This window comes from Coregonus clupeaformis, chromosome 7, assembly GCF_020615455.1.
Source record: "Coregonus clupeaformis isolate EN_2021a chromosome 7, ASM2061545v1, whole genome shotgun sequence".
In the NCBI taxonomy this organism is placed as follows: domain Eukaryota; kingdom Metazoa; phylum Chordata; class Actinopteri; order Salmoniformes; family Salmonidae; genus Coregonus; species Coregonus clupeaformis.
The window spans coordinates 11,570,555-11,587,619 of record NC_059198.1 but is presented as its reverse complement, the minus strand read 5'-3'; the positions used below and the strand labels follow the sequence as shown (position 1 = coordinate 11,587,619).

General features: G+C 49.7%; 1 protein-coding gene across 2 annotated transcripts in view; it reads right to left on the bottom strand.

The window, feature by feature from the left end:
- Positions 1-17,065, bottom strand: part of prex2 (phosphatidylinositol-3,4,5-trisphosphate-dependent Rac exchange factor 2) — a 232,533-nt gene that overhangs the window by 96,310 nt on the left and 119,158 nt on the right. The window contains exons 21-22 of one of the 2 annotated variants that reach the window (XM_041880313.2): positions 15,910-16,024; positions 14,364-14,548 (exon numbers count right to left, since the gene is read on the bottom strand). In XM_041880313.2, coding sequence (XP_041736247.1) covers positions 14,364-14,548; positions 15,910-16,024 — 300 coding nt within the window. The remainder of the gene's footprint in view (positions 1-14,363; positions 14,549-15,909; positions 16,025-17,065) is intronic. The other variant, XM_045221164.1, reaches the window with a different exon arrangement.

Sequence of the window (17,065 nt, the reverse complement as noted above, 5' to 3'; positions counted from 1 at the left end):
CTACCTGTCGGAAAGATATCAGTTTGTCTCTGTGAATGGTCTGTCCTCCGACAAATCAACTGTACATTTCGGTGTTCCTCAAGGTTCCGTTTTAGGACCACTATTGTTTTCACTATATATTTTACCTCTTGGGGATGTTATTCGAAAACATAATGTTAACTTTCACTGCTATGCGGATGACACACAGCTGTACATTTCAATGAAACATGGTGAAGCCCCAAAATTGCCCTCGCTAGAAGCCTGTGTTTCAGACATAAGGAAGTGGATGGCTGAAAACTTTTACTTTTAAACTCGGACAAAACAGAGATGCTTGTTCTAGGTCCCAAGAAACAAAGAGATCTTCTGTTAAATCTGACAATTCATCTAGATGGTTGTAAAGTCGTCTCAAATAAAACTGTGAAGGACCTCGGTGTTACTCTTGACCCTGATCTCTCTTTTGACGAACATATCAAGACTGTTTCAAGGACAGCTTTTTTCCATCTACGTAACATTGCAAAAATCAGAAATGTTCTGTCCAAAATGATGCAGAAAAATTAATCCATGCATTTGTTACTTCTAGGTTAGACTACTGCAATGCTCTATTTTCCGGCTACCCGGATAAAGCACTAAATAAACTTCAGTTAGTGCTAAATACGGCTGCTAGAATCCTGACTAGAACCAAGAAATTTGATCATATTACTCCAGTGCTAGCTTCCCTACACTGGCTTCCTGTTAAGGCAAGGGCTGATTTCAAGGTTTTACTGTTAACCTATAAAGCGTTACATGGGCTTGCTCCTACCTATCTTTCCGAGTTGGTCCTGCCGTACATACCAATACGTACGCTACGGTCACAAGACGCAGGCCTCCTAATTGTCCCTAGAATTTCTAAGCAAACAGCGGGAGGCAGGGCTTTCTCCTATAGATCTCCATTTTTATGGAACAGTCTGCCTACCCATGTGAGAGACGCAGACTCGGTCTCAACCTTTAAGTCTTTACTGAAGACTTATCTCTTCAGTAGGTCATATGATTGAGTGTAGTCTGGCCCAGGAGTGTGAAGGTGAACGGAAAGGCTGGAGCAACGAACAGCCCTTGCTGTCTCTGCCGGGCCGGTTCCCCTCTCCACTGGGGTTCTCTGCCTCTAACCCTGTTGCAGGGGCTGAGTCACTGGCTTGCTGGTGCTCTTTCATGCCGTCCCTGGGAGGGGTGCGTCACTTGAGTGGGTTGAGTTACTGACGTGATCTTCCTGTCTGGGTTGGCGCCCCCCCTTGGTTTGTGCTGTGGTGGAGACCTCTGTGGGCTATACTCGGCCTTGTCTCAGGATTGTAAGTTGGTGGTTGGGGATATCCCTCTAGTGGTGCGGGGGCTGTGCTTTGGCGGAGTGGGTGGGGTTATATCCTTCCTGTTTGGCCCTGTCCGGGGGTTTCTTCGGATGGGGCCACAGTGTCTCCGGACCGCTCCTGTCTCAGCCTCCAGTATTTATGCTGCAGTAGTTTATGTGTCGGGGGGCTGGGGTTAGTTGGTTATACCTGGAGTACTTCTCCTGTCTTATCCAGTGTCCTGTGTGAATTTAAGTATGCTCTCTCTAATTCTCTCGTTCTCTCTTTCTCTCTGAGAACCTGAGCCCTAGGACCATACGTCAGGACTACCGGGCATGATGACACCTTGCTGTCCCCAGTCCGCCTGGCCTTGCTGCTATTCCAGTTTCAACTGTTCTGCCTGCGGCTACGAAACCCCTACCTGTCCCAGACCTGCTGTTTTCAACTCTTTAATGATCGGCTATGAAAAGCCAACTGAGAGACCTGAGCCCTAGGACCATACGTCGGGACTACCGTCCGTGGTGACTCCTTGCTGTCCCCAGTCCGCCTGGCCTTGCTGCTATTCCAGTTTCAACTGTTCTGCCTGCGGTTATGGAACCCCTACCTGTCCCAGACCTGCTGTTTTCAACTCTTAATGATCGGCTATGAAAAGCCAACTGAGATTTATTCCTGATTATTATTTGACCATGCTTGTCACTTATGAACATTTTTGAACATCTTGGCATGGTTCTGTTATAATCTCCACCCGGCACAGCCAGAAGAGGACTGGCCACCCCTCATAGCCTGGTTCCTCTCTAGGTTTCTTCCTAGGCTTTCGCCTTTCTAGGGAGTTTTTCCTAGCCACCGTGCTTCTACACCTGCATTACTAGCTGTTTGGGGTTTTAGGCTGGGTTTCTGTACAGCACTTCGAGATATTAGCTGATGTAAGAAGGGCTATATAAAATAAAATTGATTGATTGATTGATTGATTGGTGTCAGAAGTAAAAACGTTGATAAAAGTTAGCCAGCTAGCTAGCTGACTTCTGTGGCTAGCTACCGTAGGTGAGAACGGGGGTTGAAGATGCTTCGAGGGAATCCGAAAGTGAAGGTGGAGGTAGGGGACGATTATGGCCAAGGAGGTGCGTGTGCATGGACGTCGGGGGTTCTGGCTGAGGAGATCGCCAGGGCATCGGAGCCCAGAGGCCGCTTGAGGGAGGACGTTAGAGTGATGGCGGCTGAAGCGGGCATGAGTGCTTCGTCGACTGTGTTTCGCGCGGATTCTGGTGGGCGGACCGAAGGGGAGTGACGTCGACAGCGGCGGGACGAGGAATCTGGGGCTCAGGATGTAAACAAACATGGCGGCGCCCAGTTCCCGGCTGCGTCCGGATCCGTTAAGACCCGAAGTATTCCGGTAAGGCGGATTGGGAAGCTTTTCATGCTCAGTTTGAACTGTTAGCTCATTTTAGGGGGTGGTCGGATGAAGATAGGGCACTGCAGTTGGCTTTATGCCTCACGGATGAAGCTCTGGCCTGTTTGATATTGATTAGCCCCGAGGACAGACGTGATTATGGTGCTTTAGTTGGAGCACTGAGGAGGCGCTATGGACAGTGTGTACAGCCCGGGCTACTGCGCTCCGAACTGAGTAATAGACGCAGGCAGCCTGGAGAGCCTCTACGGGTGCTAGCTAATGACATTGAGAGCCTCTCTCGGCGGGCATATGCTCACATGCCCCCCTCCGTGCAGAGCGAGCTAGCACGGGACCAGTTCATACAGGCGCTCTCTCCTACGGAGCTGCGCATACAGACCCAGCTGGCTCATCCTGAGTCATTGCAGGTAGCCTTGGAGATGGCTTTGGAGAGGGAGCTGGTGTGGGCTGGGGCTTCAGCTGGGGCTTTGGTGGGGGTGCAGGGAGACAGACCCTCTGTGAGAGCTGGGGGGCAGAGCAGCCCGGAGCCGGAAAAGCCTGCATGGGTGGCTGAAATGACAGAACTCATTCGTGCTGTGTCGCTACAGGCGGCACGAAACACACGCCCTGGTCCCAGGGTCTGCTGGGGTTGTGGCCAGCCAGGCCATCTGCGCCAAGATTGCCCCATGTCCCCCAGAGCTCAGGAAACGGCTCGGGGTCCGCATAGACCGGGTAGTGCGGACCCCTGGCTTTCTATCCCAACCACCATCTTCTTCAGGAGGAGCCCACCGGCACAGACGGGGAAGCAAGGCTCCACTTCCCCCAGAAGCAGACGAGGGCAAGCGGATGGAGCCTGTTGTTGTGGTGGGCCGGACCTGTGTTGGGGACTTTTGTCATGTCCCTGTCACTGTGGAGGGGGTGCCCTGCTCCGCCCTGGTGGACACTGGGTCCACAGTAACCCTGGTGAGGCCAGATATTGTGCCAGGTTGGACTCAGTGTGAGCCTACAACTGTGCAGCTCCGCACAGTCACAGGTGAGCTGGCACCCATGAAAGGGAAGGGAATAATGACTCTGACAGTAGGGGCAGGACTGTGCGTCATCCTGTGTGGGTGGCGGCTGTGCAGGACCCTTGTATCCTGGGGTTGGACTTTCTTAGGAGCACAGGCTGCCAGTTAGACCTAAATAGGGGCACACTGAGCTTCCAGGGAGGGCCGGAGGTCACCATGGCCCCTGATGTCACATTCACTCAACCCAACAAACCCTTTACTCCAACAGTTAAAGCAGCAGAGACTCATGGCTGCCCCCCCTCCCCCACATCTGGGTGTGACTTTTCCCCAGCCCCCCTGTCACCTACGGCGTTGCGTTACATTCCCCCAGCTACCTCCACGACACAGTCCTCTGTGAGCCCGGGCCGCGCCCCCCAGCCCAGCTACCCCAGATGGGAGGGGAGAGGACACTGTCTGCAGTGAGGGAGATATGGGGGGAGGAACTGTGTTGGTCTTGACCCCGAGCAGCAGGAACGGTTGAGGCAGTTGCTGTTTGAATTCAGAGACAGCTTTGCGCTGAGTGAGGAAGAGGTGGGTCAGACTCATCTGGTGCAGCATGAGATCGACACAGGTGATGCTCGACCTATCAAGATGCGTCCCCGCCGTATCCCGCTGGCACGCCAGGAGGCGGCAGACAAGGCTGTGTTGGAGATGCAGCGGGCAGACTTCATTGAGCCCTCAGACAGCCCCTGGGCGGCGCCAGTCGTCATGGTTCCGAAGAAGGGGGGCAAGCTGAGGTTCTGTGCGGACTACAGGTGGCTGAATGAGGTAACCAGGAAGGACTCATACCCCATACCACGTATCGATGAGTCGCTGGACCTGGTTAGGGGTCCTCCTGGTTCTCCTCACTAGACCTCCGCAGTGGCTACTGGCAGGTGCCCCTCTCCCCAGAGGCCAGAGCCAAAACTGCGTTCTCCACTAACAGAGGACACTGGCAGTTCAAGGTCCTGTGCTTTGGCCTGTGCAACGCTCCAGCTACTTTTGAGCGTTTGATGGACAGGGTGCTGGATGGCATCCCCCGACAGCAGTGTCTGGTATACCTCGATGACATCCTGGCCCATGGCAGCTCCTTCCAGTCAGCCCTGGGGGCGCTACGGTGTGTGCTGGAGAGGGTGGCTGCCGCAGGTCTGAAGCTCCACCCCGAGAAGTGCCACTTCATGAGGAGAGAGGTGTCCTTCTTGGGCCACCGAGTGGGGAAGGAGGGGATCAGCACCATGGAGGACAAGGTAGCGGCTGTCAGAGACTGGCCCACCCCCCACCGACCAGCGTCAGCTGAAGAGCTTCCTGGGCCTGGCCTCGTACTACAGGAGGTTTGTGCGGGGCTTCTCAAGCGTTGCTGCTCCACTGAACCGCCTGCTGCCGAAGGACAAGGCTTTCACTTGGACAGTGGAGTGTGAGGAGGCGTTCAACACCCTCAAACGTGCACTGATCGAGGCCCCCGTGCTCGCCCCCTGACCTCACATTGCCCTTTATCCTGGACACAGACGCGAGCAATGTGGGCATGGGTGGGGTGCTGGCCCAGGTGGGGCCAGAGGGGAGAGAGCGGTGGCGTACTTCAGCAAAACATTTGACAAACATGAGCGCCGCTACTGTGTCACCCGAGCGGGGAGCTCTTGGCTGTTGTGGCTTCCGTCAAACACTTCAAGTACTACCTGGGTGGTCTGCCCTTTACTGTAAGGACTGACCACTCTGCTCTCCAGTGGCTCATGTCTTTCAGAGAGCCAGAGGGGGCAGGTGGCACGCTGGTTGGAGGAGCTTCAGCCGTATGACTTCACGGTGGTGCACAGGGCAGGGGCACGCCACTCCAACGCCGACGCCATGTCCCGTCGGCCCTGTACTGCAGAAGGCTGCCGCCACTGTGAACGGAGAGAGGGACGGGAGAGAGAGCTGTGTGCAGAGGAGGGGGTCTGTGCCACAGTGTGTCGGGCGAGCGGGCCTGTCTGCTGTGAGCTGCAGACTGTCGACGTGGCTGAATGGGGGCAGCAGCAGGGACGGGACACAGACCTACAGCCAGTGCTACAGTGGGTAGAGGCGCAGGTGAGGCCACCATGGGAAGAGGTGACAGCGCTCTCACTCGCGACCAAAGGGTTGTGGTCAAAGTTTGAGCGACTGCGGCTGGCTGATGGCGTGTTACAGCGGGCATGGAAGGAGTCAGCTACGGGGGAGGAGAGGTGGCAGGTGGTGGTCCCAAAAGCATTGCGGGAGGCTGTGCTCAAGAGTACTCATGGGGGGGTGGGGACTGGACACTTTGGGGTCACAAAAACACTGCTCCGCCTCCGTCAGGGCTTTTACTGGGGGCAGCACAAGAGGGATGTGGAAGACTTTTGCCGCCGCTGTGACAACTGCACAGCGAGAAAGGGCCCCCCAGGCCGCTCTCATGCTCAGCTCCAACAGTTCCCAGTGGGGGCTCCCATGGAGAGGGTGGGAGTGGATGTAGTTGGGCCGTTCCCCACCACAGACAGTGGAAACCGCTGGGTGCTCACGGCCATGGACTATTTCACAAAATGGCCCGAGGCCTATGCTCTGCCTGACCAGGAGGCAGAGACCATCGTCGACGCCCTGACAGCAGGGATGTTCAGCAGGTTTGGAACTGCAGAGTCCATCCACAGCGACCAAGGCAGAAACTTTGAGTCCCATGTGTTCGCCACCATGTGTGAGAGGCTGGGTATGCACAAGACCCGCACTACTCCACTCCATCCTCAAAGTGATGGCCTTGTGGAGCGCTTCAACAAAACGCTTGGACAGCAGCTGGCCATCGTCTCTTCCAAACACCAGCGTGACTGGGACAAGCACCTGCCTATGGTCCTCATGGCATGCCGCTCCGCTGTCCAAGACTCCACCTCCTGCACGCCTGCCCTCCTCATGCTGGGGAGAGAGATCCGTACCCCTGCGGAGATGGCGTTTGGTCGGCCCCTGGATAGCCCTCATGTTTCCCCGGGGCCGGAGTATGCCCGGAGACTCCAGGACCGCCTGGAGACAGCCCACACCTTCGCCAGAGAGCATCTGCTGAATGCAGGTGTGAGGCAGAAGAGGAACTATGACGTGCACACCCGGGGAAGGCACTTTGTGGCTGGAGAGCTGGTCTGGGTCTACAGCCCGCTAAGGAAAAAAGGCAGATGCCCCAAGTTGGACAGTCACTGGGTGGGACCCTGCAGTGTCCTGGAGAGGGTAGGGGAGGTTGTTTACCGGGTGCAGCTTCCTCCCAGGGGGAGAAAGGTGACACTGCACCGGGACAGGTTAGCCCCATATAGAGGGGCCTCTTCTCCCCAAACCCCAGGAACCCCCACAATTCCCCTCTCTGGCAATGACATTCTCCAGGCACCCACCCCCAGGTGCCGCAGACAAGGCTCCAGACAGCCCACTCCCCCTGTGTCACCGCGTGGTTCCCCAGAGCCACGGACTGTATTACCCGTTCCCGCTTCCTTGTCCCCCATGTCCTTGCCTTCATCCCCTGGTTCCCAGAGGGGCACTCTGCGGCCAATACAGCCATGCAGGCAAAGGAGACCTCCGGGTCGCTTCAGAGACTTTGTTTGTTCCCTCGGGGACGAGGGACTTTGTGGTGGGGGGGCTGTGTAGCGACCCGCACAGACAGCTGTGTGTTATGTGTTAGGCTAGTAGATGGTTGTGTTGTACCTACCAGTACCCAGTGTTCGCAGGGTCCGACATGTCAATCAACCTGCTATCTGCCAATCACGGGAATGCCTGGAATGTTCTGATGCCGGGCATCCTGGCGGTTGGCGGAGTGGCGTGGAGGGGGTTGGGCAGGGGATGGAGCATTGGAAGTTAAGACCAGGTTTAGCCTTTGTTCTCTCTCTCTTTACGTCTGGGCTTCACAAGAGAAGGTCACGATTGGCTTGTGGGTTATCTTTCATTTATTTGGCGTGGGCTACGGCCAAACAGTAGCCTGTGTAAAGTTGGTTTAATAAACCGTCCATTCGTAAACTCAATCCTCTGTCTGGACAGTTGTTCTTTTATGATCTAGTCAGGTCATTACAATATGTTTGGAACCTTCAAAAAAAGAATAACACAACTCTACAACTGAAAAACACTTCCAGATCAGTTTTTTTTTTACTTTCCCTCGCTCAAAACAATTTTTGTTGATAACTCTTTGAAGTGTTGTCACAGTGTGCAGATTTTTTGCAGGGAGGTCGTCTTTCACATTAGGAAAGTGTCATTACGTTAGGGCTGGTCGGTATACCGTATTTTACTATATACCGGTATTGATGCACGGACCGGTTTGGGTTTTTACTTTACCTTCTATAACGGTATTTTAATGTTTGGTTCGTTAAATGTAATATGCCGTGTGTAACGTAAATTTTTATAGTTTACACGCTACTTGAGTCATCCCTCTCCACCCTCTCTCTCTCTCCATGCCACTTTCCACACAGACCTAGCCCCGCCCCCTGTCACTCAAGGGGCGCATGTATTGTTGCTTGACCACGACACAGTGTTGCCTACTTAGCGACTTTGTCGCTATATTTAGCGAGTATTCAGACCCCTCTAGCGACACATTTTCAAAAAATCGACTAGCGACAAATCTAGCGACTTTTTGAGACTCTGACGTGAAAACACGTATCATTCTTACTCTTCTCAACGAGCAGCGCGTCCCAAAGCACTCACAGGCGGCCCAGTCCTCGCGCAGCAGTCCCTCCCAGCTGCAGTCAGAGCAGGAGATGTTCACCCCTCCGCGTCCAGACTGTAAATTAATCGCGCATGCGGGGGGAAGCCGCCGCTAGCTGATCCCGCCCTGGCTTACATTCAGGGTGGGATGTAAATGTAAAATGTTCTTTGTCTAAAATAAATCACTGCACAAAAATAAATCACTGCATTTGACTCACACAGCCTCAGTCACTTACTCACCTCGTCCAATGTGTGTGTGTCTCTCTGTGACATAAACTAAACATCTAGCTGGCTAGCTCATCATGTCTCAGTCTAAACTGCACACTCAAAAATACAGAAAGGAGTGGGAATCAAACCCTGAATTCAAAGGCTGGTTGAAGCCATTTATTGGAGATGATACATGGGCATACTGCCTGTATTGTAAGGCTGATTTCTACGCCAAACTTAGTGATGTAAAAAAACACATGACAACTCAAAAACATACTCAAAAGGCAAAGCCTTATAACAGTTCCACCCAAAACAAGCTGCCATTTATGGTTATAAAAATGTACTCTGCAAAAAAGGCTGAGGCCACCATGGCATTAGCTATCGCTGAACACTATTCCATGCTGGCATGTGATCACATTGGAGAAGCATGTAGAGCTGCTTTCTCAGACTCCACTGCTGCTACCCACTTCAAAATGCACAGGACAAAGTGCACAGAAATGATTAATGGTGTTCTAGCACCATACTTTCTGAAAAGGTTGGTCGCAGATGTGGGTGACCTGCGTTTCAGCCTCCTCCTCGATGAGTCCACGGATGTAAGTGTTTCTAAGTATCTGGAGGTTGTGATAAGGTACTTTAGTGACACCAAGCAGACAATTGTATCAACATTTCTGGGGCTTGTTGAGTTGGAGGGAGGAGATGCCAAATCTATAGCCCATGCTGTTGTGGCTTTCCTCGAGAAGTGTTGTCTTAAAAAAGAGAAACTCCTGGGGATATGGACTGACAATGCCTCTGTTATGATGGGGATTAACAATGGGGTCCATAAAGTGCTGAAGGAGGATTATGGCCTCAAAGATCTGGTTCTTATTCGCTGTGTGTGCCACTCTCTGCAGCTTGCTGTAAGTCATGCTTCCAATGACACCATCCCCCGTAGTGTGGAGTACTTGGTACGAGAGACTTATAACTGGTTTTCAGTGTCTCCAAAGTGCAGGGAGGCCTACAAGGCCATATATGAGACCATCAACTGTGGGGAGAAACATTTACAGATAAGCAAGGTGTGTGCCACACGTTGGCTCTCCATTGAACCTGCGGTTTCACGCATTTTGGACCAGTGGGAGGAGCTTAGGCTGCATTTCGCAGTCACCAAGTCCAGTGAACACTGCTACATGGCTGAGATGTTATACACCATGTACAGTGATCCTCAAAACATATTGTTTCTGACTTTTTTGAAGTCGGTGCTGGGTGAGGTACAGTTGGCCATCAAGGCTTTTGAGGGAGAGCAAGTAGATCATCTTAAGCTACTTGACAGCTTGGTTAGCCTGATCAAGTCTGTGAGCAGCAGGGTGATGAATCCACTGGCAAATGTTGATGTACTCAAAAGGCCAATAGATGGATACATCAGTCCCAAACCGTACCTTGGTTACCTTTTTGAGTGAAAGGCAGCTGAGCTCCACCTTGCGCCTGAGGATGAAAACAATGTCCGAAAGCGGTGTGTAGCCTTCACCATCTCCCTCACTAATGAGTTGAGGGTGAGACTGCCGGACAACATCGAAGCATTGCAGTACATGTCCGTTTTCAATGTGGAGGAAACTCTAAAGCACAATAAGAGCCCTGGAGAAATAGAAAAAATTGCCAAGCTCCTTGGCTACTCCCCTGCAGAGATAGACAAGATTGTCCAGCAATGGCGTGCCATCCATCTTAGTAAATGGAATGAGACAAAAAACACATTGGGCTTCTGGAGTGAGATTTGGAAGTTCAGGGATGCAGCTGATATCAACCCGTTTCAAGAACATGCCATGGCTGCTGTGTCTGTGTTGTCCTTGCCACACTCGAATGCTGAAGTCGAGAGAGTATTCAGCTAGGTGAGTGTGGTAAAAAGCAAACTTAGAAATCGGATGTCCTTGCAGACCCTTAACTCCATCCTGTACATTCGATATGGACTGAAGCTATCTGGTGAGGCTTGCTATGAGCACCAGCTGCCTGATAATGTTTTGCAGCTTTTTGGCACATCAGCTGCTTACTCATTTAAGTCAGCTCCCTCAGTTGCTGAACCTGCCATAGAGAGCCTTGACCAAAATGACGATGACCCACTCTTTCTGTGAGCCAGCACAGCCTGTGTGTGTGTGTGTGTGTGGAGGGGGGTCTGAATTTTTGTTTTGTTTTACCTGAATTAGGGCCAGACAAGTTACCATCATTTTCTCACATTGCCATTGACAGTTTTTTCTATTGTCTCTTTTTGATCCATTTAGATTGTTAATATAGATTGTATACAAAAAAATTGTTAAAATGTTATGGTTAAAAATGTTCATGTTTTACTGTGACTTGTTGTAGGCTCCTAAGTGTACCATAAGGTTAAAAACCAAACCAAACTTAAGAAAAATAAAATATAAAAAATAAAATAAAAAACGATGTAACTCCACCAGTGTCTCTTTTGGGTCACTTTTGCCGGTCCCAAGCCCGGATAAAGGAGGAGGGTTGGAATTGTGACATTAAAAAAAACAAGAATCGACAGAAGAAAGTTCATTTGTAGTTCTAAACATATTTAGGGTGTTTTTTATTCACTTTTTGTCTCTCCCACAACGTTATTCCTCTCTCCTACAGCGTCCATCACAATTACATGCACATGGCAAATTAGGTGATGACGTCATTTAGCGACTTTTAGGACAGCCAATAGCTACTTTCCTTACTGAGGAGTTGGCAACACTGAGAGACACTTGCATTCAGTCTGCATGGTCAATGCAGCACATGCAGCAATGTTAATGACAACGATGTTGTTTCCACTTTGCTTCTTAATATAAATCCACAAGCGTTCTATAATTACACTATTAGTTTGTGTTTCTTACATCTGCAAACTGCTAGTTTGTCTTTTCTTAGGACGTATTAGCTAAATCGTGTTAGCCACTAATGCTAATTGGTAGTTAGCTGGCTAGCTAACTAGCTAGCTAATAAACGTACGGAGTCAGAGCAAACGTATCTAGCTTTACAGCTTGATACCAGCGATGGTGTAGGCCTAAATCAGCATGTTGTCTGTGCAACAGTATCTTCTAAATCAAAGAGGAATAGGTGAAGCATGAATATGTTGGCTACATGAAGAAACATTTAATGTCTGCTAAATGACTAAAATGTCAAATGTAAATGTAGCCAAAGATTATAGGGTCCCCTAGGAAACACTGACCAACACATTGGTTCCTACCCTGGCACAAAAACTCCTTCCTGGCATTTTAATTTGTTGTCATGTCAAACAACACTGTTTTCAAAGTGCCTACTATTATTTATATTCTAACTATAGAATTAGAATAAACATTCTATTTCCATGATAATAATAATAATATGCCATTTTGCAGACGCTTTTATCCAAAGCGACTTACAGTCATGCGTGCATACATTTTTGTGTATGGGTGGTCCCGGGGATCGAACCCACTCCCTTGGCGTTACAAGCGCCGTGCTCTACCAGCTGAGCTACAGAGGACAACAGTTCACCCAAGTGTTTTGATCTAAATCGCAAGTAAAATCGCTATTGCAACATTTGCGTAAAAAATAAGGCCTACATTTTCTGCACATATCGTGCAGCCCTACGTGGCAGTGTGGAACTTACCGTATCTCAAATGAGTGCAGGAAATGCAGAGATTCATGAAAATTCAGAAATTATTTTGGGGTTGAAGTTGAATTTAACAGTATAAAACAATCAGAATGGAGAAAGACCCAATGAAATCACTTAGAATGTATGTGTTGCCACCCTAGGGTCACGCACTAGTCATAGAGCAAATGTATAACTTTTATTATTCAAAAACGTAAAATACCGTCAAAAATTTGAAGAATACCGTGATATGATATTTTGGCCATATCGCCCAGCCCTACACTACATAATTCTAGCTTCTGTGTTATTTGAGAAAATGGGTGTGTTACTTCAGCCCCACGTTATTTTGGTCCCAGTTCTCCCCTAGCCACAGGCGCTAACAGTGCTGATCAGTATCAAGAGTCAATCAATATCTGCTAGTAACGTTCAGTTCGCAAAATATTCATTCTTTTTGAACAACTCTTTTTACTGACTCGAGATTCTTGACTCGTTTTCTGAGTGACTCGTTCATTTTAGTAGTTCGCTTGACCTGCTGGTGTCACGCCCTGGCTCTGGCGACTCTTTAAGGTTGAGCCAGGGTGTTAGTTTCTATGTTTAGTTTTCTAGGTTTCTGTTCTAGATCGTTGTATTTCTATGTTGGCCAAGGTGGTTCCCAATCAGAGGCAGCTGATTCTCGTTGTCTCTGATTGGGAACCATACTTAGGCAGCCTGTTGGCACTTTTGTATTGTGGGATCTTGATCCGTAAGGTCTGTGTTTAACCCTAGGACTTCATGTATCGTTTATTGTTTTGTTCGTGTGTGTACTCATTAAAAGAATGTACGCTTATCACGCTGCGCCTTGGTCAACGGCAGGGGGTCCTGCGTGCTCTGGGCATTACTGGCTCAAATGAACGAAATGAGTCGAAAGATTTGTTCTTTTGACTGAACGACTCGAAAAGATCAGAGTCAGTAAAAAGAGCCAAACTTCCCATCACTAATATATGCTAACATCCCACACCTCAGTCATCATAAAATGCTAGCTGTCTCAGAACTGACTCTCTCTCTCTGGTAGGCTTCAGAACACTTGATTAGCATCGATCTCAGCTTAAGCTGATTGAACAGAGAACGGTCTACAGTGGCTGCTTTGCTGCTGAAAATAATGGGGGAAAAATACAGTCAAAAGTGAATTACTGTATTTTGTTATGAATGTTCTAGTAAGACAGCCAGGTATCGACCGTACATGTGCCGCATTAAGGTCCCCAGTGAAGGTTGCACCCCTGGCTGTACGGCACTACCCTGAGAGAGTCTATCTGTTTACTGTATGTCTTCATTATGTAGTACCTCTATCTCATAACACACCATGTACTGTACACGCACACACACACACATACATATACACACACACCATGTGCACGCGCACACACACACACACACACACACACACACACACTGTATACATGCACGCACAGGCACACACAAACACATTTGTCTCTTCATTATATAGTAGCTCTGCTAGCATCATAACAACACACAGGGTTCTGAGGTGATCCAATGCTACAACACCACTATTTATCATCTAGCAGGTAATTCAATTCTCTCCTCTTTTTTCTCCTCTCTTCTCCTTACCTCTGCAGAAATGTCTCTGTACCGCACTATGATCAAACCACATGGTGTGTGTCTCCAGTGTGATAGCTTAAAGCTGCAAAATGTAACTTTTTGGGCGACCCGACCAAATTCACATAGAAATGTGAGTTTTAGATCTGTCATTCTCATTGATAGCAAGTCTAAGAGGCGGTAGATCTGATCTATGTATGCTATTTCTATGCTTCCCGTTCTTAAGTTTAGGTTTTACGTCTTTTACTTTCGGTTTTGTACACCAGCTTCAAACAGCTGAGAATACAATATTTTGGGTTATGGAAATAATATTTCACAGCGGTTTAGGTGGTACAATGATTCTCTAAACTATACTTGCTTGTTTTGTCACAAAGTAAAATTAGGCGAACTATTCAAATTGTATCAACCAGGAAATGGCGGAGTGATTTCTGCATAGTGCACCTTTAATCAAACACACACTCCACATTGACTGGTGTGTCAAGCCTGGTGTTCAGAAGACAAGCTTCTGGTCCAACTCAACACCTGATTTAACTGCATCATTGTGTAAGTGCTGGGTTAAAATGAAAGCCTGGGCTCTCAAGGTTGCTGACAACTATTAAACAGTCCTGTACATTATTTGTTTGTCTCAGTGGTCCCTGTCCTACCTTGGCAGTGAGGCTGAAGAATCCTTTAGGCTCCACCATCTTCTCCAGGACTCTACACTTGATTCCTGCGGTGCTGTCGTAGTCATACACCACTCCATACTCCAGATGGACGTTGTCTACTGTCAGACTCACGTGGTCCTTTTTACCATCAATGATAGCGATGGTGTTGAACTTATCCATCACCTCTGAGAGGGGGAACACACACATACATACACTTGAGGTGAGATACACACACATACTGGGCGTGTACTATATGGCACAGGTGAGACGCGCAAACAGCAGCGGTGGAACACACACACACAATTTGTACACACAACATTGTAAGGCACACAAATACACACCAGGGATGAGACACTAATGATGTGTAATGTTCCGTGATAAGGGGAGAAAGGGGCTCCTTATCTTAGCAGTACATACAGTGCCTTGCAAAATTATTCATCCTCCTTGGCGTTTGAGTACAGATCAGGGTGGCTAGATGTGCCAAGCTTATAGAGACATACCCCAAGAGACTTGCAGCTGTAATTGCTGCAAAAGGTGGCTCTACAAAGTATTGACTTTGGGGGGTTGAATAGTTATGCACGCTCAAGTTTTCAGTTTTTTTGTCTTATTTCTTGTTTGTTTCACAAGAGAAAATATTTTGCATCTTCAAAGTGGTAGGCATGTTGTGTAAATCAAATTTATTCAAACCGCAAAAAAATCCATTAATTCCAGGTTGTAAGGCAACAAAATAGGAAAAATGCCAAGGGGGGTGAATACTTTCGCAAGCCACTGTAGTCTGGCTGATAGCTGCCTGTTCTGAACTACCTAATAAGCAGAGGAGTGAAACTCTTCGAATGCCCTCCCGAAATACCAAACGATCTAGAGGTAATTTAGTGAGAAGACCATTTCCTTATAGCTCCCACCGCTCCCTCCTCTAGACCCACCACTCCACCTCTCTCTACCTCCACCTCCCTCGCTCTCTCTCCCTCTCCATCCCCTCCTCCCTCCCTCCCTCCACCTCTCCCACTTTCCACTCTCCCCTCCCTCCCTCCCTCCCTCCCTCCTCCCTCCCTCCCTCCCTCCCTCCCTCCCTCCTCTCCCTCCCTCCTCCCTCCCTTTCTCCCCTACCTCTGCACCTCTCTCTATAGACCAACCTCCCTCACTCACTCCCTCCCACCTCTCCCTCCCTTTCTCCCTACCTCTGCACCTCTCTCTATAGACCAACCTTCCTCACTCCCTCCCTCCACCTCTCCCTCCCTCCACCTCTCCCTCCCTTTCTCCCTACCTCTGCACCTCTCTCTATAGACCAACCTCCCTCACTCCCTCCCTCACTCCCTCCCTCCACCTCTCCCTCCCTTTCTCCCTACCTCTGCACCTCTCTCTATTGACCAACCTCCCTCCCTCCACCTCCCTCCACCTCTCCCTACCTCTACCTCACTCTACCACTCCACCTCTCCCTCCACCAGCTCTGAAAATTATGAGCAATACCGCCCCTGCACTAATGCGATGACCCAATATGCCAATACATTCTGATCTGTGTGTGTGACCGTGTGCATGTTAATCGTACCCTCTACTTTACACTCGAAGACGTCCTTGTTCTCCTCAGCAGATTGTTTCTGGTTCTTCCCCTGGTCCTCCTGGGCACTCTCACTGTTGTTATACACCCACTTTATACTGTCCTGCTGTATGGAGAATAATACAAAACACCTGTGAGATTATACAAAGTGGAACTTTCTTTTCATTTTCAATGTATACCTTAAAAAACAACCAGCTGGTGCAGTGGTCCTGCTGTGTGGTTGGGACCAGTTAAAGAGGGGTTAATGTTGCATGTGAAATGGCTGCAACAGCTCTGGTCTGTGATAGTGATGTCATGGTTGGCCTGTCAGAGCAGACTGACAAGGCTTCACAAACACATTGCAGCACAGTGCTTACTGAGACCACAAACACAACCCCATGCCAATCTCATCAAACCACTGTTCCATGCCACAGGCAGACAAAAGGGCGCGTGTCCTCCACAACCCAACCCACAGACAGCTCCCTGCCAGGACAACATGCTGTGATCGCCCACTGCGCTAGGGTACCAGACACACACACACACACACACACACACACACCCACACAGACAGACAGACAGACAGACAGACAGACATACAGACAGACAGACAGACAGACACACAGACACACAGACACACAGACACACAGACACATAGACACACACACAGCCCCCCCCGTTAGGGCGTTTCCCTGTGCCCGGGTCTGATGTAAACCAGAGTCTCAGTGTTGGAACCATGTAACGTTAGCGCTTCATTAAACCACCAATCCCAAGGTTGGCTCACCTCCCCCCTGTTCTTCTCCTCCATCTATCCTCCCTCTGTTTATTCTCCTCTATCTCTCCCCCCTCTGTTCTTCTCCTCTATCTCCCCCCTCTGTTCTTCTCCCCTTGCTTTCATTACTGCCAACCTCCCCTTCTGCACCCCTCTCTCCTGTCTTCCCCCCCTCTGCACCCCTGTCTCCATCCTGCTTGTAAATCTACCTCTCTCCCTAAACATTCTCCTACAGAGGAGACAAGTGTAGGCTGGCTACTTCCCAACACTCTCCAAGCGCTCTCCCCCATCCAGCCTGACTCTCTACTCCCCTCCCCAGCCTCGGCCCCAGCCACCCCAGCCTCTCTCCCCTTCTCCCTCTCTGTGTGTGGGGAGAGAGACTGGGAGAGCTGGTTCATT